Raw genomic sequence first — 22812 nt, forward strand, 5'->3', positions numbered from 1 at the left:
CTCAGCTTCAAATAAGGCATGACTAAAACAGTGCATGAATGGATCCCTTCCAAATGTTGAAAGTTATTCCAGTTTCTTTCCTTTCCAAGTACCACGCATATGCAGCTAACCCTAGCATTGGCTGACCAGTCTAACATCAGAGTGAAGAGAAGGGAACTTCCCTCTACAAGGCTTACAAAATGATAAAGTTACAAAGATAAGAGCTAAAATGCAAACGCTTTCTCTAAAGAAGTTAAATCCTAGAGTCACGAACTGGTCCATGTTGCTTCCTTTAGAGAAAAAAGTAGTAAAATGAGCGCAGGTTGAAACCTGCAGCAGGTACAACAGGGGACTCTATTCTCTGTGCTGTCCTTGAAGGGTCTCCAAAGATGCTGTTTCTCTGTTTGCCTCCCAATATTTTAAGTGAGTTTTGGATTCTGCACATCAATCTGGCTAGCTGTGGCCTTGGATGAATATAAGCACCAGTTTCTATAGCCGCAAGTTAAAGGGATTTGAATTGTTAATTCTGTCATCCCTCCCATTCTAACATCCTGTTACCTAGAAAATCATCCATACATAGAGCCTGAAAGCTTACTTTTCAGGATTTGGGGAAATAAAAAAAAATTTGGTAGAATACCTCATACTTTCATTAGGCTACTGATATGAACTTAATTATTCCTCTAACTCCTTTGAGGCTCAGACCATCTGTCCCCCGTCTTATCACTCTCATCTAATCACCTCCAAGCAAGGTCCCACATCACTGAGAATTTAGTACCCAATTTCCTATCTTCTTCTCCACTCCAGCTCTTGCCTTCACCTGGCAGAGTGTCCATGTGGGTAGTTGATCCAATACCCAAAGTTCAGAGTCCCTTGATCTCCTCAATCCAGTGACTGACACCTCCACTCCATCTCAGCAACTTCACTTCTGGGGCCACAGGCTGAGACTTGATTATTTCCAGAATTTCTCCATGTCCAAAACTGAAATGGGATAGTTCCCTTGACCCCTTCGTGGGACTCATGAAGGGGTTGTCTTGTTTACTCATCCTGCAGCTCTCAACTCCTCATGGGAGGGAGAGAACATAGGTGAGTGGGTGCAGAGGGTGGGACAAGTGCTTCTGGGTGCTGGCAGGAGTAGAACTCTGTGCAGCCCCGCAGCAGCATCTAGATGAGTATCTGTGACCCCTGGAGCCGCAGAGGGCATGTGTTACAGTGTGCTCTTTCAGCTTTGCTGTCCATGGACAGCTTAAGTGTTTAACAGCTCAGTGTGACAGCCCTCTGTATCCTGAACTCTTGTTCAGCATCCAGGAAGAATCAGCTTGCACGAACAAATTGAAGATGGTGAATGTGGAGAACTTTATTGCTGATGAAAATGGCTCTCAGTGGGATGGGGAGCTGGAAAGGGGATGGAGTGGGAAGGTGTCTCCCCCTGGAGTTAGGCCATCCCCGGCTGAACTCTTCTCCGAGGTCCTACCGTCAAGCCATCCCTCTGAAGTCAAGCTGCTTTTCACCAGTGTCAAGCTTCTTCTCTTCTCTCCTTCTCTGCCATTCCACTGCCAGTGGATCCTGGGGTTTTTATGGGGACAGGATGGGGGGCAGGGCGGGCCAGGGTGATTTTGGAAAAGGCAACATTCAGGCAGCAAAACGGGGACATAAAGTTCTCACTTTGGGCCACGGGTCCAGGCTTGAGGGTGGAGCCATTGCCAGGGACCCCACCCTTTTCTACCTAGTATTTCCCTGCCTCCACTCTCCAACTCTCTTATCACAGGCCTCCTATCCATAAATCTTTCTCACTCCCTTATTTTTTTTTAGAGCTCACCTTCAGACTTATGAAACCTCAAGTCTTTTGAATTCCTCTTTCCCTCCCAGTCCAGCAGGCTTCACTTCTCTCCTTGCTAGCCTGGAAGTGTCCATTACACCCTTGACTGTGTCGCGGCTGACACATGGAAGGCAGGTGTCTGGTATTGTTAAATGAACGTTAACAAGTGCAACTTCTTTAAAAAGTAAGATTTCTTTATTTGATTGATCAGGTTTTTTTAAATTAAGTATCTAATTTCCATTGCTTCTGGATTTAGGCACACATATTGAATATAAAATTCAAAACTTTTCATGTATCTAAAGAAATAATTTTAATGACCACAGAATTTTGCTCTTAAAACAAATGGAGCTTGCAATATAATTATAACTAAGACAGACTACAAGCACCTGCTGTGTTTTCTTCATGCTGCCATCAGGCTGGTGTATAGTCTGATGGGATGGATGCATCCCTGCTGTAATAGGAATAAGTAAAGAGGGTGGGAGACTGTTGTTGGTGTTTACAATCATTATTCATCTCTCCATTAATTTTCATCCTTGCAGTTGAGATAATCTTGCCTTTTAGAACAAGAAAACAATTTTATTACTTACAACATTCACAAGACAGGGAAACACTCCTCAACAAAGAACCATTTCCTTTGGGCATTTGATAAGAACTGCTGACATCTGTGTTTATTAAGTGATGTGGGAGAATCAGCTAAGGGGCAGAGGTGTGGGTGGTAGCTTCAAAGATAATTTCCTGACTGAGTGTGGTTGGGCATGTTGGCAATCCCAGTGTTTGCAATTCCAGTGCTTTGGGAGGCTGAGGCAGGAGCATCACTTGAGTCCAGGAGTTTGAGGCTGCAGTGAGCTATGATTACGCCACTGCACTCCAGTCAGTGTGACAGAGAGAGACCTTGTCTCAAAAAAAAAAAAAAAAAAAAGGACTTTGCTTTCCTGGTCTGTTTGAATGTGGTAAGCACAAGAACTTATTTGTACTGGTGGTCACCCACTTGGGTCCTTTCAGTAAACTTCTGGCCATGGCCCAGCCTGAGCACCTGCTTCCTTTACAGAGCAAAGCCAGAGCCTTCTGGTTTGTAATTTTTGCAGCCACATAACACTGATACATTTTAGCTGTCTCATGAAACTGCTTTCCAAGATGAAGTGAGACTATCCAAAACCAAAATCTAAAAAGAATGACTACAGAACAAATGGCAGTCCAAGGTCATTTGGCAGGGTTGAATTATAAGGAAAGGTGATGGCCAGCTACTGTGAAGTCTTAAGCCCACTCATAGGTACGAATCTCTTACCAGGACTGAAGTTTGTGTTTCCTTAACTTTGCTGCTTGATGGTCTTCTGCAAAGGATCTCATTTCTCCAGCTTTCACTGGGAAGTGGCATGGGGTTTTCGAAAGTGCTTTAAACTCTAAGAACTGGTTTCCTCTCAGGCTTAGCCACCACTAGCTGTCTGACTTTGGACAAGTTACTCAACCACTCTGAGCATCAGCTTTCTTTTTTTAAAATGGTGACAGTGATATGGCTACCTTAGAGAGTTGTGGAGATTAAGTGAGATAATATATGAACAGAATATATAAATATGTCTATATTAGACATATATGATCTGTTAAATATATATATATATAGAAAGAGAGAATATTAGAGAACTGACATATTTATCTTAGACCTACTATGTTCTAGGGCCCAGTTCTCCTCATGTATTATCTCTCCATATATATAGTATTGAGAGAGAGAAAGAGAGAGAGAGCTAGAGAAATAGAAACCAGTAGGATATATCCTATCTGAAGAACTCTAATACAGGTATTTCACTGAACAAAATGGCTTCTCCTTAAAATGTATTCCAACACCAATTTCCCCTCCTTGCTTCTCATACATATTAATTCACAGAAATTATATTGGTCATAAGGCGGTAGGACTATGAATAATTTTTTTCTTCTGCATTTGCCAAATATTTTGTAATGCTAGTTTTATTTTTATAACAAATTTTTAAAGTCCCTGTAAACCCTATAAAATTAACTACTAATCCTAAACTTGAACTGTAATACATATTTTTGTTAAATAAAAAAAAGATATCCTAAATTTGAGAATCTAAGCTAAATTCACAAAATGACTAAATGTATCTTCTTACTCTTAAACGATAAGAAACCAGGAATGCAGTGGTTTAACCCAAACAGCCTAGGTATTCTTCACTCATTTCTCTTGTCCTCAGTATATGTTTCCCCCAGGCCAAGAAACATTTATGGCTAGGAATTCATGACTGCTCATCTGTAAGACACTCTCCAAGTACTCTGTCATGATTTGGAACCAGAGCTTTGGCCTTCCATTCCAGATGACCTCCAGGTTCTAAGCTTTATCTGAAGTACTCCACACTACATTGCACACCAGCATGATGGGAAGGAATGACTCAAGGGAACTGGGCATTCAGACCACTCACCAACTACACACAGCCTTTCACACAGCAGTAGACGACCATTGTAGGAAGACCTCTGGCCAAATGCTTATATATCAGGAGTATATCAATGTATGGTCACAGTTACCTCCTTTTTAATCTCAAGAAATAAAGCCATTACTTCTGAAAAGAACACCAGTAATGGAACTACACGGGCATGCCAAGATGAAAATTAGTCTCTCTCTCTCTCTACCCCATTCTTTTGGCCACTGCATTTTAAACAGGCTATAGTGATAGAACCAGAAGGTAGCTGTGTTTCGATTATTTTTGTTTTCTTATTTTTAAACATTGCTTTATAGAAGCCTGTTCTATAATGTAAGAAGTGAATAGGAATCCTAGTATCTGGAATGATGCTGAGCCATGGAGATGGCCAGATTCCATGTGAAGAGAAGAGGCTGGCAGAAAGCTAAGTATTTGCTCGCTTTCCCTACCCTGTATTCATGGAGCAGCCATTCCAAAAGATGACGCACCAGACCATGGGCCTGGTCTTGCTAGGTGGTGGAGATCCAAAATGCTGGGCACTCACTGGAGCTCCGTGAAGATCTGTTGAATGAGCGACTAAATGTGTGGTGAACTGTCCCTACCTACAGGGTTCCCTGCTTTGCCCAGCCTGTCAGGCTTGGGTACAAGCAGATAGCCTGGATTGGATTTCATGAGGGCTTTGTGCCCACTCTGTATACTACCGGAAGATGCATAATCTCTTTAGACTTCCTGGGTCATCACTGAAAGGCCAGAGGCAAGAATTTGAGCAGTAAATTGAAGCATGTGCAGAGTGACATAGTCTGGGCATAGATAACATTACCTGACCCCTCAAATTCCCTAAAGTTGACATGACAGCTTGTGCATCATGGTTTGGTACAGAGATGACTGAAGAGACAGTGGTTGCTCCTCTGGTTGCTGGACACCTTTTGAATGGGCTGTGATGACTGGAGAGTGTGCTCTGTCCTGGTCACCTGAAGGTGCTCCTAGACTAGCAGAAGCAGAGACAGCAGCCAGGCCTGACTGGAGAGCTGGAGGGACTGGGTGCAGGGGACTTCTAGGCCAGCAGTTTCTGTGCTGTGCTCGGAGGGGCTCTGGTAGCAGGAACCTAGTCCTGGGTTCCAGCTCTACCAGGGTGCAGCCTGAGGAACTCAGCTTTCCTGCTTTATTGGCTTGCCTTGCCACAAAGGATTTCTTGTGTGTTAAAGATACTAATAGCTTAAAAAAACAAACAAACAAACTATTGATTTAAACCACTAATCAAATCTTTGGTTTTACAAATTTAGAAAATAAAATTAGGCCCCAGGGACTAAATGTCTCTCCTATGGTCCAGAAACCAGACTGAAACTGACCTAGTAGCAAAACCCATTCTACTGTATCCCAACTCCCAGTTCAGGTTCCTCTTCATTAGCTCCCACCCAGCTGCATAGTTGAGGACACTGAATTGAGGGGACCTGGGGTAGAGGGCTGGCACTCAGGCATCGCTGGCTTCTACATGATTCCACCACATGGAAAGCATCATAATCATGTATGATCCCTAGAAAAGTGTTTGCTAAACTCCTTAAGTTGTCATTCAACAAACATTTATCTAGCACCTACCACATGCTAGGCAAATTCTAGAGACACAGCTGCCCCTGCCCTCATGGAACTAAATGTCTTGAAAGAGATACTGGCCCTGATCAGATTTTTTAAAAATACATAATTATGCAAATAAATCATATTATATATAATTACAAAGCATGGTATGAAAGGAAAAGTACAAGATGCTGTGAGAGCGTATAAAAGGAGGACTTGGCCAAGTCTAGAGGATCATCAGTGAGTGTTCCCTGTTGGACTAACATTAGGGCCAAGATCAGAAAGATGTCCAGGAGTTAACATGGTCAATAATCACTGTTAATCTTTATTAAGCATTTCCCTTGAGTCGAGTCAGGCTTCACTTGCTGCATTAACTTCTTTAATCTCCATAATAACTCTGTAAGGTAGGTGCTTTTACTTTTTTTCCACTTTACAGATGAATAAACAAGAAGTAAAAAGATGTAACTAATTCCCATGTAGCCCTCTGGCTTCAGAAGCTCTTTACTCCATAAGGTTCCTGGGCACGTGGGTGTGGTCTAGGAATGGGAAGAGGCTAAGAATGCTGAAGGGCAGACTGAATGTTCTAGATGAAGCTGGCGTGATAAGAAAGGGCCACATCATGTGGGTCTTATAGGTTATGATATTCATGTTAAAACTGTTAATGTTTTTGAAATATCTAAAACCAGGAAGTGCATGATCATATTTATGTTTTAGAAAGATCACTCAGGCTGCTGTGTGGAGACTGGAGTAGAAAGAAGCATAGAAGAGACCTACAGAGACTAGGAAGCTGTCACAGTAACCTAGGCACAAGATAGTAGTGGTCAAGACTAGCTTGCTTGAGGAAGTGTAGAGAAGTAGACAGATAAAAGGAGCATCCAAGGAGTGTACACTTCTAAGTAATTTAAAAGAAAGAGTCAAATCCCTTAGAAGCAATCATTTGAAATAACCTAATTACCAATCCTTTTTATCCAGTCCTCTTATGTTGTCCCAATTCAGGAATTCTTAAACCAGTTCTTGTGTTAAAATCATAGCATGGACTGCCTTACAACATTCTATACTTCAGTCCATTGAAAACCACATCAGGCCAGGTGTGTGGCTCATGCCTATAAGCCCAGCACTTTTGGAGGCCAAGGCGAGAGGACTGCTTGAGCCCAGGAATTGGAGACCACTGAACTCTAGCCTGGGCAACAGAATGAGACCCTGTTGAAAGAAAGAAAAGGAAGAAAGAAAGTAAAGGAAGAAAGAAAGAAAAAAGAGGAAGGAAGGAGGGAAAAAAGGAAAAAAGGGAGGGAGGGAAGGTGGAAGAAAGAAAAAAAAAAAGAGAAAGAAAAGGCTGCTCCCTGGCACTTCTATTACCATGTGACACGAGAAGGGCAATTGTCCAGACCCACACTTAGGTTCACCACATTCCTTGGTTCCCAGGACAGAGTCCTTTGAGGTTCCTTCAAGCACCCACACCATGCTGGAAAATGCAGGCTTTATAAACTCCAGATGTCAGTCCACAACTCCACAGCCCCATTGGGTTTGGTTCCTGGATGAATTCTCGGCTAGATGACTGGAATAGAGTTCTGGTGAACATCTTCCTTCCTGCCAAGATGACAAGTCAGGTTTCTAAAGACAGATGTGTAGCTCTTTGTGGAAAAAATATTCTGGGCACGAACATCTTCGGCTGAACGGCATGGAATGCTGTGGAAAATGTGAAGCCCTGGACTGGTTTCTGTGTCAGTGGTTTCCTGGGACCGCCGAGTTGAAGGGGAGCAGAAAGGGCTCAGCTGTGGAGGAGGCAGAGATTAGCCAAACTAGACCAGCTATCGCCCCAGCTGCATGGTTAGCATCTTCCTTCTTGTTCCTGATTAAGCTCATTTAATATGCCAATGACAAAAGGATCATGAAGGTCTTTCCAAATGAATGAATGTTTTCTGGAGCTGAGATTGCTGGCTCCTATTTGCATAGTAGTGCATACTGAGGCATCTGACCGGATTACTGGATTCCTAACTTTTACATTCTTTTAAAGCTCAGATATTTCTACGGAAGGCAGAAAGATAAAGGCCAAAAAAAGATCAGGCTTGCCTAGCTCTTGGGTTTCCAGGAAACTGACAGACTCCTGATATCTGCAACTAGTGCTCTCTCTCCCTGGGCGGGGCGTTCTCCGCCACCTTGTGGACATTTGGGGAACTGCACCGCCCCAGCATCTATGATCAGAGGAACTGACAGAGGCTGCCATAACTACCTGGTCCCCTGAAATAAAAACCAGGCACCAGGTTTGCCCAAAGGAGGACCAGCACATAGCAGAATGAGGCTGAGTAGGATGTTAACCTTCCATGCTGGTCTTCCATTATCACGTTATCTGCCACTGTCACAGACAACATCTGCATCCGCTACAGATGGAGATGGAATAAAGGCTTTCACTGGATCTCAAGTTGGATGCTTCTGTAAAAGTAAAGTTCCAAGACCTTTTTCTTTTTTTTCCCCAGTGAGAGCAATAAAATTGGATGTTAATATTGGCAACAACTATTTCCTGCTTGTGAAGTGTTGGTATTTGCAGTGCTTCTGCCCTGTGGTTATTGAGCTGAAAGGGGGGCTGCTCTTGACATAGGAGCATGGCAGGATTGGGTTCTTCATAACATGTTACCCAGCTTGTCTTATGTGAAAAGAGAAGCCCAGAAAGAGCTTGGGACACAAAGATGCAAATCCTGGGTTTGCGTTTGATTTGTTAAGTGTCCTTTCACAACCAGCTTGCAGACTTTAGGGGAAAAAAAATACATGGTAGGCTTGTGGGTAGTGGAGAAAACATAAGCTCCAGTACCTCACAGCCTGGGTTTTCAGTCTGCTTCCTCCCAACCCTCATCACATACCAGCTGTGTGACCGTGGGTACTCTGTCTATGACAATCAATTTTCTTGTCTGCAGAGTACAGATAATAGAGGACCTGCCCCATGGGAAGCTTGGAGGACTAAATGAGATTAAGCCCAGGGCCTGGCTCATGGCCGATTCTCGTAACAGGTCTATGTGTGTAATCAACATGTGCTGAAGTTCTCTGGACCCTCTGTAAATATCTAATAGGAACGACTAGCCATGGGTATGATGAGGGAGATGATAGAAACAGTAATGGGGTCAAATGAATCTGTCCCATAGTCTCTAATTTGAAACAGCTGAATTGTGCCATTGTCTCCTTGGAGGTAAGATATAAGCCACAGAGTGCCTGAAGCAGGTCTACAGTTAAGGAACTTAAACGTGCTAAGTGATTAAAGGCTGGGCTGCCTACTCCCTGTATGGCGACACTCTCCACCCTCCTGCATACTCTCCACTACTCCAGGCAGCGGTGGGCCTCCTAGCCTCTGGGTGATGAGCAGCTCCCACATCTCCCCTTTGAGACAGAGGCCTGCAGAACCTGACCAGTGTGAGGGCTGGCTGGGGTCAGGAGTGTGCATGCTGGTTGGCCCTCAAGGTGAATGTGGCTCTTCTAAAAGACACCTGAAGGGATGCAGAATTTAGCAGCAAACCCCAAGAACAGCTCTTTGTCATCTCTGCATCTTCTACTAAAGATTTTAAGCTCCGAAGTATATGTCTGGGGTTTCTAGAGATTGCTATTCCCTTATAAGGGAAAAAATACACTCTTATTGTATATTTATTGAGCACCTACAATGTGCCAGGCACCCCAGCTAGGGAGTTTAGATATTTAATCCTCTCAGCTGCCCTGTAAAATAGGGATTGTTTAAAATGGATTTCGCCCACCTTATAGGCAAGGAAACTGAACTACAGTATGGTAAAGTGGCTTGGCTAGCCACCTGGCTAGTGAGAATGGAGCCACAGTGAGCCTGGAGGATACTCTTCGCGGCGTTCCATCTTTGTGTGCCCCACAGCACAAGCACAATGCCCGGGTCTTAGGAAGAGCTTGGTAAATGACTGCTGAGTTGAGAATGGTAGGATTCATGTACCAAAAGGGCATTCGGAAATGGGCAAATGCCCAGACAGGGCTCTGAAAGACTAGCTATGTAGAGCAACGGATGGCAAATCATCAATTTAAAACTCTGTCATCCAGCCAGTGGCCTGCTGGCCTACGGCCAGCCATGTATGTACAAGGGCTGACTTGATCAGCTGTGGCTCTTTTATTTCAGGCAATCCACCTTCCAAAGAGGTGCCTGCTGGGAAGTACCCATTCATAGTCACTTCTGATGATGGGCGGAAGGTTCCTGTAGTCCAGGCCTATGCTTTTGGCAAATACCTAGGCTATCTGAAGATCGAGTTTGATGAAAGAGGAAACGTCATCTCTTCCCATGGAAATCCCATTCTTCTAAACAGCAGCATTCCTGAAGGTAAGTGAAGTCAGGGGAATGTTCCACCAATCTAAAATTTAGATGGCTGGATATTTTGCTCCTTCCCATTTTTTTCCTTTAATGTTTCAGGAAAAGACTATAATACTGTTGAAGAATTTAGTTTCTTCCTTGAGTTTGCCCTCTTCATGGATAGATTTAAAACACACCCAAATGCCAAAAGCCCCACTTGCTTCTTCAAGTCATCTCAGCATCAGATTCCATACATCACTGCTTCCTCTGCCTTTTAAAATCTTGATCCTGACATGCCAAAGCCACTCTCAGCTTGTGTTTACAGGAGAGATAACTGAACTAAAGGGGTTCTAATTGGGCAGAGCAGGGCTCAAGTCCTGGTCCCCCAACTAGAGGCAGTGTGCCTCAGGCAAGTTGCCCAATCTCATGGGCCTCAGTTTCTTTATCAAATGAGGGAGTACCTTATTTTTATGTCTGAGTCTATTGCGGGATCTGGCCAGCAGCCCGCAATGCAATGGGGCTCTCTCTTTGTTCCTAGGCGGATTGGCAGGTTGAGAAATAATAGACACACACAAGATAGTGAAAGCTGGGTCCAGGGGGGTCACTGCCTTCTGGTCCTGCGGTGCCAACAATGCACTGGATATACCAGCATTTATTATTAAGTTTAGTGAGGGCAGGGGTACGTTAGTGAGGGATTTAGAGTCATTTGATTATGAGGTGAGATGGTCACATGGGGATGAAGTAATTCTTTAACATAACATTTGTATGTAGAAGTACAGTACATTTGTATGTAGAAGTACAGTATGAGATAAGAATTTACAATATAGTGTGTGCGTCAGTAATTTCTAACAGAGCCTTGGAAGAGAAACACAGTCTTTCCATAACCTATGATTAGCAAGATATTAATCAGCAGTAACAATTGCAACAAAAACTGGTTACAAATAATCCATGGAAACAGGACATGAAGCTAGATAACCAGTTAGACGAGAAATTCTCAGAGGGGAGTATGCCTTAACCCTAAAGAGGCCTAGAAGAGCGGCGGCAAGATGAGCGTGTTTATAGTCCTATCTTATCCATATGGACAGGCGCCCCCCATGCGTCCGTTTATAGGCTCCCCACAAGGGTCACATTCCATTCCCAGAGCTATGAACATCTGCTTTTCTGGGATAGGAATCTTGGTGATGTGAAACCTCCCTGATTGCACGTCCATTTGTAGGCTCTCTGCAGGGGGAAGCACATCACGCGCTGTTGGCTCGTTCTGGCAGTCCAACCTGGCATTGTCTTTACACAATCCTGCATGCAATTTTGTATTTACAATAATCAGGAGCATTTCATCTTTTATTCCGTAGCAATAGTTTCAGGGCGTCTCCCTACATGAGTCTCAGAGTAAAAATACATTTTTATATCATTGATTTTCATATGTATACAGAACACACTCCTGTGCTTATCTCTCACTTTCCCTTTTCTGTTGACTATGATCACGTCAGGAAGATGAGGTGCACAGCACCCAGGTGAGCCTGTAGTCACAACACAGGCCTCTCAGTAGCCAGATGGGAAAGGGGCCCAGGACCACACTGACAGCGATAGCCCAGCTGTACCTCAGCAGGCCTTTTATAACTGCCCCTGGGCCTTTCAGAGCTCCTACCGCCACCACTAATGCTGTCCCAGGTGGGCCAATGGGTAGCTCATACAGATGTGATGAGCTGGTAGATGTTCAGAATATTCTTAAATTAAGATGCATTCCAGGTCTTATTACCAGGAAACAAAATAGAAGTTCCTAAGGAAATTTCATGGTCAAAACCAAAATGCACACAAATATGGTAAACAAATATGTTCTCACAGCAAGTAAGATAGATGATGTTTCATTCCTTTTCCAGAATTTAGCCCAGTGTGAGATTTAATTGTAGGCTACCTTCTTTTCTTTCTTCTAGATCCAAGCATAAAAGCAGACATTAACAAATGGAGGATAAAATTGGATAATTATTCTACCCAGGAATTAGGGAAAACAATTGTCTATCTGGATGGCTCCTCTCAATCGTGCCGCTTTAGAGAATGCAACATGGGCAACCTGATTTGTGATGCAATGGTAAGTCATCAGCAGGAGTGGACATATGCTAGGGAGGAAGGAAAGGAAGAGGGAAGAGGAAGGAAGGATGTGAGAAGGGATAGATCGATAGCTACAGAATGAGGGATTTCAAAACATTTTTAGCCAGGGTGGTGGCATGTGCCTATAGTCCCAGCTACTCGGGAGGCTTAGGTGGGAGGATGGCTTGAGCCCAGGAGCCTGCAGTGAGCTATAATTGCACCAGTGCACTCCAGCCTGGGCAACAGAGCGAGACTCTGTCTCTAAAATTAAATAAATATGAAAAATAAATAAAACATTAGTGCCTAAACAAAAGCCTGATGTAGCTTCATACTCAGTACCTTCTTAAGGTGCTGGAAGGAGATCAGGTAACCACCAACATATTGCTTTACAAGAAGTAAAACCTTTATTTTAAGGTGTTCTTAGATGTCTGAATTTTGGATGTTGCTTTCCTTTTGTAAGATGATGCAAATGCACAAACTCTGCTACCCTGGAGATATCAACATAATAGATAAAAGCATATCTGTTTGGCCAGACTGTTTTTCCCTCATCTGTTCACTTGACTCCAGAGAACCCTGGCCTTGTGTGACAGGAACCTCTTTCACAGGCACAGAAAGACAACACACAGTTTTAATGGTAATAACAAGTCCTATGGCTGAGCAAGACCAGCTATGAAGAACAAGCCCGTCTACTTGTCACCAGGCGGAATGGCCATGGTAGCTCTCTGGGGGCCTTACTGAGCCAAGGTCTCCTATGTCGGACTACCACTTCCATGGGCTCACAGCCTGCACCCAGGGAAGTCATTTCTGTCAGTGCTTGGCACGCATTGCCCAGTGCCCAGGATACAACTGCACTCGATAAATGTTTGCCATGTAAATGACAACAATCATGCTCATGCCAAGACCAGACTCATGATGTCTCCTCAGCATCATGCAGTCAAGGCCAGAGAAGTAGTTAAGGAGAAGCTGGTATATAAATGTTAAGAGAAGTCTGGAGGGAAACAACCCAGGCTGTTGGCAGTGCTTATCCACTCTGTTAAAGAGGCTAGGACAAAGGAGAGCTTTTGCTTTTTATTTTTTTTTATTTATTTATTTATTTATTTATTTATTTATTTATTTATTTATTTATTTATTGAGACTGAGTCTTGCTCTGTCGCCCAGGCTGGAGTGCAGTGGCATGATCTCAGCTCACTGCAACCTCCATCCCTTGGGTTCAAGCGATTCTCCTGCTTCAGCCTCCCAAGTAGCTGGGATTAGAGGTGTCCACTACCACACCCAGCTAATTTTTGTATCTTTAGTAGAGACGGGGTTTCACCATGTTGGCTAGGCTGGTCTCGAACTCCTGACCTTAGGTGATCCACCTGCCACAGCCTCCCAAAGTGCTGGGATTTAAGGTGTGAGCCACTATGCCTGGCCTTTTTTTTTTTTTTTTTTTTTTGGCTTTTTGTCTCCTAAATGAGAATATATTCATTTTATTTCTTATAACTAAACATATATTTTGTAAAATAAAAGTAAGAATGGATGTGATTCTCCCCAGTTTCAAAAGGCTGTCTCTGTCTTTCCAAAATTGCCAACTTGGGAATCAGCTGCAGACATAGACGTGGAGGCCAGGTTCTCTTTGGCATGAGGTCTGGTGTTGAGCAGGCTCTAGGGCCAAGCCCTCAGAATCAGGCAGAGGGCATGGCCTGCCCTGGAGAAGCCTGTGCAGGAGTGACTCTGCAGGCCACCTTGCATGGGAGGCCCAGTCCCGACACCAGGGCTACAACCGAGAGACCATTTTGCTAAGGCCACCTGGCCTGACAGTGTGGGAGTTTTAGGAGGGGGAAATAAGAGTTTGACATGGACTGGTAACAGTATATTTTTACTTCTGGGAGCATAAAATTAGTTCTAATTATAGTTGAGAGATCCCTGGGAACACAGCAGCAGGTGAAAAGCAGCTTTATTTCCTCACTAGAGCTAACCAGATTCCTGGAGCTGATCCTAAGGAAGAAGAGCCAGAGTAACTAGTGTAAATCTGTGCTACTGTTGCAGATTAACAACAACCTGAGACACGCGGATGAAATGTTCTGGAACCACGTATCCATGTGCATTTTAAATGGAGGTGGTATCCGGTCGCCCATTGATGAACGCAACAATGGTATGCTCCCAGGCCCAGCTCCTCAGTGTGTCATGTTCTCTCTCTGATCTCCTTTTCTGTTATGGTTCTTGCCCTGAACACACCCATGTGCAGCCTCAGTTCATCTCTGCTGCCAGCCATGTACCAGAATGTCAGTCCTTTAAATTAGGGTTAGCCATTATTAAAGTCTAAAACCTAGCCTGAAGGACACACACAAGCTTGTGTGTTCTTATATGTTTTCACACACAGAAGCTGCAGGTAAGGTTAGTGGAACTCAAACTTGGTCTGAATTTCTGACTTACAAAGCTATACTAGTTGTTTCTGATTTATGCAAAATAACAACAGTCACCACCTTGGCATCTGAAAAGAGACAAAATCACCAATCTTCTGTCCTGAAAAAGACATAGCACTGGATTAAAATGTTACCTTAGTATATTTACAGATATCCAAGATTATATCATATGGCAAAACAAATCAACTACACAAATACTCAAGACACTCTTGTAGCCCTCCCTGATTTACTGTGAAAACCAATCAGTATCAGTATAAGGCCCCAAACGCATCCCATTGTCAGACAACAGGGACAGGTTGCAGGGGCACATTGTTTTTCTGGAGGAACGAACAATGCAAAACAAACTACTGGAGATCCAGCCCCAAGCTAGCAGATCTAAGACTGAGCATGGTGAACTTCTGAGGCACAGCCATTTGTGAGCTCCCGCCATCTTGCCCAGTGGTGGAGTGCAGGGCCAGAGGCCTCCTAAACTCATTCCCTTCCTCAGTGTCAGGAACCACTTAGACATAGCTAATGATGCTCTATAAGCTTGCCATGTCCCCCTCATTTCTTCCCCCAGCGCTGAGGGAAACTGGTCATGGTGTAAGCATTTTCTCAAGCTATTTTCCTTCTTGCCTCATCTGTGACTACCCTCAGGCACAATTACCTGGGAGAACCTGGCTGCTGTATTGCCCTTTGGAGGCACATTTGACCTAGTCCAGTTAAAAGGTTCCACCCTGAAGAAGGCCTTTGAGCACAGCGTGCACCGCTACGGCCAGTCCACTGGAGAGTTCCTGCAGGTGGGCGGTAAGTCACCCATCCTGTAGGGCTGGCCCATCCAAAGTGACATGGCATTTCCTGCTGGTTGGCTCAGCTTCCCCTTCACCAAAATTCCTGTGGTCAAGTTGGTTTGGATTTTTCCCGACCCAACACCAATACCTTACCCTTTAATGGCTGTGGACTCTCAGAGCCACTAAGATTAGGTTGGGGTCAAAGCCCCAAAGCCCCAAAGCCCTGGCAATAAGCAGTATTTGCCAAGTCTGATTTGGACATCAGATGGGCCCTCTAAGCAGGTCAGCTGCTTTGAGGTCTAGTTTCTAATAAAATCCTATTTAAGCATTCAATTATTTTTTTTTTTAATCCTCTCCTCTGTTCTACTCATCGTTGCCTGGAACCATGCCAAGATTTAAAGGAATGCTATCCAATCTGTATTAACCAGGATGATTCCTGGAAGGAGCAGCCTACTGCACAGACACACCTGAACACCTGGTTCTAGTCCCACTGTGACCTGGGGCAAGTTCTCAACCCCTCTGGGCACAGGGAGAAAACCTTTCCTGTTTATCTCATGGACTGCAGTGAAAGTTGAACGGAAATAAATGCTTCCTAAATTGCCAAGGGCTTCTGAAACACTTTTGTTAATAATTCCACAGTCCAGTGAATTAATCCTTTAAAAGCAATCTTATTTTACCTGAAAATCATAATCTGGCCTCATTTTTTTAACCTTAGGTTGTGGTCCCGCTTGACAGATAGAATTGCTTTCCTGAGTTTTCCTCTGCAGAACACATTGCTATTGAGACTGAAGGGCTACAGAAGGCAGTGGGGCCCTGTCCTAATGCCTATGGGGCAACCCAAACATCCTCCATTTTCCCAGAAGGGAGTTGAGGGAAAAGCAGTTTTCTGATGCTCTAGCAAAGCACTGCATAGCTCTATGCCTTGTGGAAGTCACCCAATCCCAAATGATTACCATTTAATGGTCTTCAAAATTGTAAAATGCTCTCTGCCTCTGATCTGTTTCTCACTTTCTAAGGCCATTGAATCAATTTAGTAGACCAATTCAGCATTTTAAGGGAAAAACAGAAAAAGATGTGGTTTCTCCATGTAGAGTCACCCTTTGCCTATTCTGGTCCAGAGCTGGTTTTCCTTCCAGTGCTTCTCATATGTCCTGTAAGGACTCAAGGATAAAGGGTGGCTGCAATGTCACAATTCTCTTGACAAAATTTCACTCAGGTTTAAACCAAAGGAAAAACCACAGCCCCATGCCCCAATTGTAGAGTTTGGCCAAAATTCCTTAGGAAACAGAAATCTCCCTTTGGATCTGGTGAAAACAGATTCATTTCTTTTCTAGGAATCCATGTGGTGTATGATCTTTCCCGAAAACCTGGAGACAGAGTAGTCAAATTAGATGTTCTTTGCACCAAGTGTCGAGTGCCCAGTTATGACCCTCTCAAAATGGACGAGGTATATAAGGTGATCCTCCCAAACTTCCTGGCCAATGGTGGAGATGGGTTCCAGATGATAAAAGATGAATTATTAAGACATGACTCTGGTAAGCATGACTGTCTCTTCCTTTCTCTAAAGAACAACAAAATTGGGCCAAGAAGGGGAGCTACTAGTGGTGCCAGGAGGGCAAAGTGACTCCCTGTATTGCTGACTCCCTCTTGCTTTGCTTGTTGGAAAGCAGCAGCACAGCACAGCAGAGAGGAATATGTACCCTGTCAATCTCCGAGCACACACATGCCTTCATCCAACCCCAGAGACAAAACATTTGTAAATCAAAAATGTTTTAAAATTCTTTTAACTACATCTAAGCAGCAATTTAAATTGTGAAATATAAGTGAGTTTTGCATTAACAGAAATATCACACCTCTGGAATTTTAGGATATGGAAAACCATCACATTAAATCATTTAAATTTTCTTTCTTGAAGAAGTTTCTGTGTGAATCAGTCAGGTAGAATTGGATGGGGTAAGCGCCGCCCTTTCAGCACAGTGGGTTGGTGGTACAAATCATAGGAATAACCATACTTGATGTCAGTTGGTACTTCTGGCAGCATTGAGGGACATTATATGCCAGCCTCACTTTTAGAAATTCTGTTGAGAGTCACATTATGTGCATACAGACCACTGACATAGGACACACTTTCCCTTCCTCTCCTAGGGCAGAGACCAGCATGCTTACAAGACACACAAGCAGCTTCTTGGCATCTCTGGGAAGTTCCACCAGGATCTTCCTCAGTCTTATCATGCTGGACCTGTCATTTTAGCTACTTATTCCAAGGAGCGTGGAGGGCAGGACCAGACCAAAGGAGGCAGCCCTTCCTGGGAGGAAAGGTGCTGGCTTCTTCTGTCCCTTCCGTGACAGAAGATGGAAGGGCAGGCGTAAAAGCCCCATGAGACAAAGAGGCTGATAGCCATCAGCTGTCCACCACTCAAGCCTAGACTGAAGGATGTTAGAGAGAGGAGCTCATGCAGAAGGCTAAGGAAGCCCTGGACCTAAGCGTTCTCAACACTGGTTATACATTAGAATCACTTCAGGAGCATTTTAAATTAAATACCAATGGCTCGGCCGCAGCTCTTAAGAGATTCTAAGTTAACTGGATTAGGGCTAAACTCTTTTTCAGTGATTCTAGTGTACACCCAGAGGTGAAAACCACTGAAGAGAGAAGGGTTCTTAAGTACTGGAGTGATATTTTTAAAATAAAATTCTGTTGGGTTCCCAACAGAACATGGGTTCCCAACAAACATGGGTTTGTTGTAGCTATAGGCAATTAGCATTTATCCTCTCCTCTCTTTGGTAAAGGAAATCCCCCAAGTCCCATCATCAATTACGTGAAAATAATTATTGGGCAGGCAAACAAAAGGAAGCCAGTTTTATCTCTCAACTAATTGCTCTTGACCCAGTTCCCTAATGCCCTTGTTCTGGAGTGGTTCAAAGGCTATGATGTCAATGACCTCTTTCTAGAGTCATCACAGAGCTGAGGCAACTCTACTTCCCCCAATTACCCAATATTGAACAACAGACACATTTTACATCTGGAGCATGAAAAAGCAATCAAATTCTTTGTACTTATGATCACTAGCGTTCTTGTCTTCTGTGACACTTTACCCCTGCTTATGAAATAGCTTCCCTTTTATAATTACAAAGGACTACCTTACTGTTGATTGATAATTAATTACCTTTTCTGTAGTTAAAATAATGTATATGTTTTTCTAGGTGACCAAGATATCAACGTGGTTTCTACATATATCTCCAAAATGAAAGTAATTTATCCAGCAGTTGAAGGTCGGATCAAGTTTTCCACAGGAAGTCACTGCCATGGAAGCTTTTCTTTAATATTTCTTTCACTTTGGGCAGTGATCTTTGTTTTATACCAATAGCCAAAAATTCTCCTTGCCTTTAATGTGTGAAACTGCATTTTTTCAAGTGAGATTCAAATCTGCCTTTTAGGACCTGGCTTTGTGACAGCAAAAACCATCTTTACAGGCTCCTAGAAGCTGAAGGTTAGAGCATTATAAAATGAAGAGACAGACATGATTACTCAGGGTCAGCAACCTAGTGAGTTAGAAAAAAAATTAACATAGGGCCCTATAAGGAGAAAGCCAACTATGTTGAGTTTACGGGTCCAAATTTTAATGAAATTTTATAACAATTTTAAACCATATTTTTCTTCTTCATATCCATTTCTAATCCATCAAACAGCTTATGTTTACATAAAATTTTATCATTCACAAGGAAGTTTTAAGCACACTGTCTCATTTGATATCCACAACTTATTTTTGGTAGGAAAGAGAGATGTTTTTCCCACCTGTCAGATGAAAAAACTGAAGCTCAAAAAGGGTTGACTTGACCATACAGCTAATGCTGACAGATCCAAGACCTAGACCTAGGTCTTTTGAACTCAAGTCCAGCATTCTCAACTATATCAAGTTACTGCTCAGAATGATACTTAATATCTCCTCTCTTCATAATTATCAATAGCCCCAAGCTCATGGATGACAAATCTCTGCTTTATTTCTTGTCTCTATTTTTTCACTTTATAGCTCCTGTTATAATAGCAAGTTTAATGGTATAAACACAGGATACCATCCTCTCTTGCAATACCCATGTGCCTTTGATGAGTCAGGTAGCAAGCTGTAGTAGATAATGAGAAAGGCCAGAGGCTGCAAAAGACAGTCAAAGGACACGAGAGAAAGGAAAGGGAAGAACAGGACACCAGGACTGTTTTATATTATAGAAAAGCAAGAGCTAAAGAGCATTTACACATGTTAAACAGATATTTGTTAAGCATAGTGCCTGACACATGGCATTAGCTGTTATTTTATGAGATTCCATCAGTTCTGCCTCTGTCCTCTTTCTTCTAACATGAAGGTATCATGAGAAGAGAACCTTCTAACATAAGCTGTAATTCTAAACCTGCACTTGTCCCTCTCCAGCAAGAGGCTAGCACTGAATTCATTCTACTCATACCACACACCCAGTTATGGAATGTCCAGAGTTCTTGAAGAAAATAAAAGACTTTAGGAAGAGGTATACATTTTTTAAGTCGCTCTGCCTCCAAATCTGAACAGTCACTGTAAATCATTCTTAAGCCCAGATATAAGAACTTCTGCTGGAAAGTGGGACCCTCTGAGTGGGTGGTCAGAAAATACCCATGCTGATGAAATGACCTATGCCCAAAGAACAAATACTTAACGTGGGAGTGGAACCACATGAGCCTGCTCAGCTCTGCATAAGTAATTCAAGAAACGGGAGGCTTCACCTTAAAAACAGTGTGCAAATGGCAGCTAGAGGTTTTGATAGGAAGTATGTTTGTTTCTTAGTGTTTACAAATATTAAGTACTCTTGATACAAAATATACTTTTAAACTTCATAACCTTTTTATAAAAGTTGTTGCAGCAAAATAATAGCCTCTGTTCTATGCATATATGGATTAGCTATAAAAAATGTCAATAAGATTGTACAAGGAAAATTAGAGAAAGGTACATTTAGGGTTTATTTTTTACACTTGGCCAGTAAAATAGGGTAAATCCTATTAGAATTTTTTAAAGAACTTTTTTTAAGTTTCCTAAATCTGTGTGTGTATTGTGAAGTGGTATAAGAAATGATTTTGAACCACTCTGCAATTGTAGATTCCCAACAATAAAATTGAAGATAAGCTCTTTGGTCTTTGATAGTTATTTCTTCTCTCATTCAAACACCTGCCAACTAAAGACAATATGACTGAAGGAAAACTCTGACAGATTTTCACTGGTATCATTTCTCTTGATCATAAGCCACTTACCATCTGATAACCCTCCATACCCTCTCACACCCCTAAAATGAGAAGAAAAATGCATCCAATTTTTAAGTAGGAGAGAAAAGTGAGTGGTATTTTAAGGAAGACTACTAAATTTGGTGGCTTTGATATACAGAATCTGATATAAAAATGGTTTTGAGGCCAGTACTGATTCCTACAAATAAAAACTTCCAAGTTAATGTTGAGGATTTTAATTTGCCTGTACTGGCTGTGTGCCTAAGATCTTCCTCAAGTACACTAATAACACAATGAGTTGGTTTCGTTACACCTCAATCAGTCAGACACGTTAAACCATGTTAGCTGTCTTTGTTTGGGCTATGTATTAGTCCGTTCTCATGCTGCTAATAAAGACATACCCGAGACTGGGTGATTTATAAAGAAAAAGAGGTTTAATGGACTTACAGTTCCACATGGCTGGGGAAGCCTCACAATCATGGCAGAAGGCGGAGAAGGAGCAAAGGCACATCTTACATGGAGGCAGGCAACAGAATGAGTGGAGGGTAACTGCCCTTTATGAAACCATCTCATGAGACTTATTCACTATCAAAAGAATGGCATGGGGAAGACCTGCCCCCATGATTCAATTACCTCACACCAGGTACCTCCCATGACACGTGGGGATTATGGGAGCTACAATTCAAGATGAGATTTGGGTGGGGACACAGCCAAACCATATCATTCTGCCCCTGGCCCCTCCCACATATCATGTCCTCACATTTCAAAACCAATCATGCCTTCCCAACAGTACCCCAAAGTCTTAACTCATTCCAGCATTAACTCAAAAGCCCACATTCCAAAGTCTCATCTGAGACAAGGCAAATCCCTTCCACCTATGAGCTTGTAAAATCAAAAGCAAGCTAGTTACTTCCTAGATACAACGGGAGTACAGGCATTGGGTAAACACAGCCATTCCAAATGGGAGAAATTGGCCAAAACAGAGGGGCTACAGGCCCCATGCAAGTCCAAAATCCAGCAGGGCAGTCAAATCTTAAAGCTACAAAATGATCTTCTTTGACTCCACGTCTCACATCCAGGTCATGCTGATGCAAGAGGTGGGTTCCCACAGTCTTGAGCAGCTACGTCCCTGTGGCTTTTCAGGGTATAGACGCCCCCACCCCACCCCTGGCCTCCTGGTTGCTTTCATGAGCTGGCGTTGACTGCCTGTGGCTTTTCCAGGCACATGGTACAAGCTGTTGGTGAATCTACCATTCTCACAGCCCCCTTCTAACAGCTCCTCTTCTTATGGCTCCATTAGGCAGTGCCCCAGTGGGCCCTCTTCTCATAGCTCCATTAGGCAGTGCCCCAGTGGGAACTGTGTATGTGGGATCAACCCCACATTTCCATTCAACACTGCCCTAGCAGAGGCTCTCCATGAGGGCCCTGCCACCACAGTAAACTTCTGCCTGGACATCCAGGCATTTCCATACATCCTCTGAAATCTAGGAGGTGGTTCCCAAATCTTGATTCTTGATTTCTGTGCACCTGCAGGCTCAACACCACATGGAAGCTGCCAAGGCTTGGGGTTTGCACCCTCTGAAGGCATGGCCCAAGCTGCAACTTGGCCCCCTTTAGCCACGGTTGGAGCTAAAGCAGCTGGGATGCAGGGCACCAAGTCCCTAGGCTGGACACAGCAGGGGGTGCCTGGACCTGGCCCAGGGAGCTATTTTTCCCTTCTAGGCCTCTGGGCCTATGATGGGAGGGGCTGCCATGAAGGTCTCTGACATGCCCTGGAGACATTTTCCCCATTGTCTTGATGATCAGCATTTGGCTTCTCCTTACCTATGTGCATTTCAGCAGCAGGCCTGAACTTCTCCCCGCAAAAATGGGTTTTTCTTTTCTATTGCATCGTCAGGCTACAAATCTTTCAATTTTTTTTTTTTTTTTTTTTTTTGCATATGTGCCGCTGAAGTGAGCACAAATCTTCCAAACTTTTATGTTCTGCTTCTTCTTGAATGCTTTACCATCTAGAAATTTCTTTTGCCAGATAACCTAAATCATCTCTCTCAAGTCGAAAGTTCCACAGATCTTTAGGGCAGGGGCAAAATGCCGCCAGTCTCTTTGCTAAAGCATAGCTAGAATCACCTTTGCTCTGGTTCCCAGTAAGTTCCTCATCTCTATCTGAGACCTCCTCAGCCTGGACTTTTTGGTGAAAACCATTCAACAAGTCTCTAGAAAGCTCCAAACTTTCCCACA

General features: G+C 43.3%; 1 protein-coding gene across 2 annotated transcripts in view; it reads left to right on the plus strand.

The window, feature by feature from the left end:
* Positions 1-20482, plus strand: part of NT5E (5'-nucleotidase ecto) — a 51731-nt gene extending 31249 nt beyond the window's left edge. The window contains exons 4-9 of one of the 2 annotated variants that reach the window (XM_003822843.6): positions 9908-10105; positions 12007-12161; positions 14189-14294; positions 15202-15351; positions 16670-16870; positions 18537-20482. In XM_003822843.6, the coding sequence (XP_003822891.1) occupies positions 9908-10105; positions 12007-12161; positions 14189-14294; positions 15202-15351; positions 16670-16870; positions 18537-18700 (974 nt within the window). In that variant the 3' untranslated portion in view covers positions 18701-20482. Of the gene's footprint in view, positions 1-9907; positions 10106-12006; positions 12162-14188; positions 14295-15201; positions 15352-15728; positions 15940-16669; positions 16871-18536 lie in introns of those variants that run through there. The other variant, XM_063605407.1, reaches the window with a different exon arrangement.
* The last annotated feature ends 2330 nt before the right edge of the window (positions 20483-22812 follow it).

The sequence above is a fragment of the Pan paniscus genome, chromosome 5, assembly GCF_029289425.2.
Source record: "Pan paniscus chromosome 5, NHGRI_mPanPan1-v2.0_pri, whole genome shotgun sequence".
NCBI lineage: Eukaryota > Metazoa > Chordata > Mammalia > Primates > Hominidae > Pan > Pan paniscus.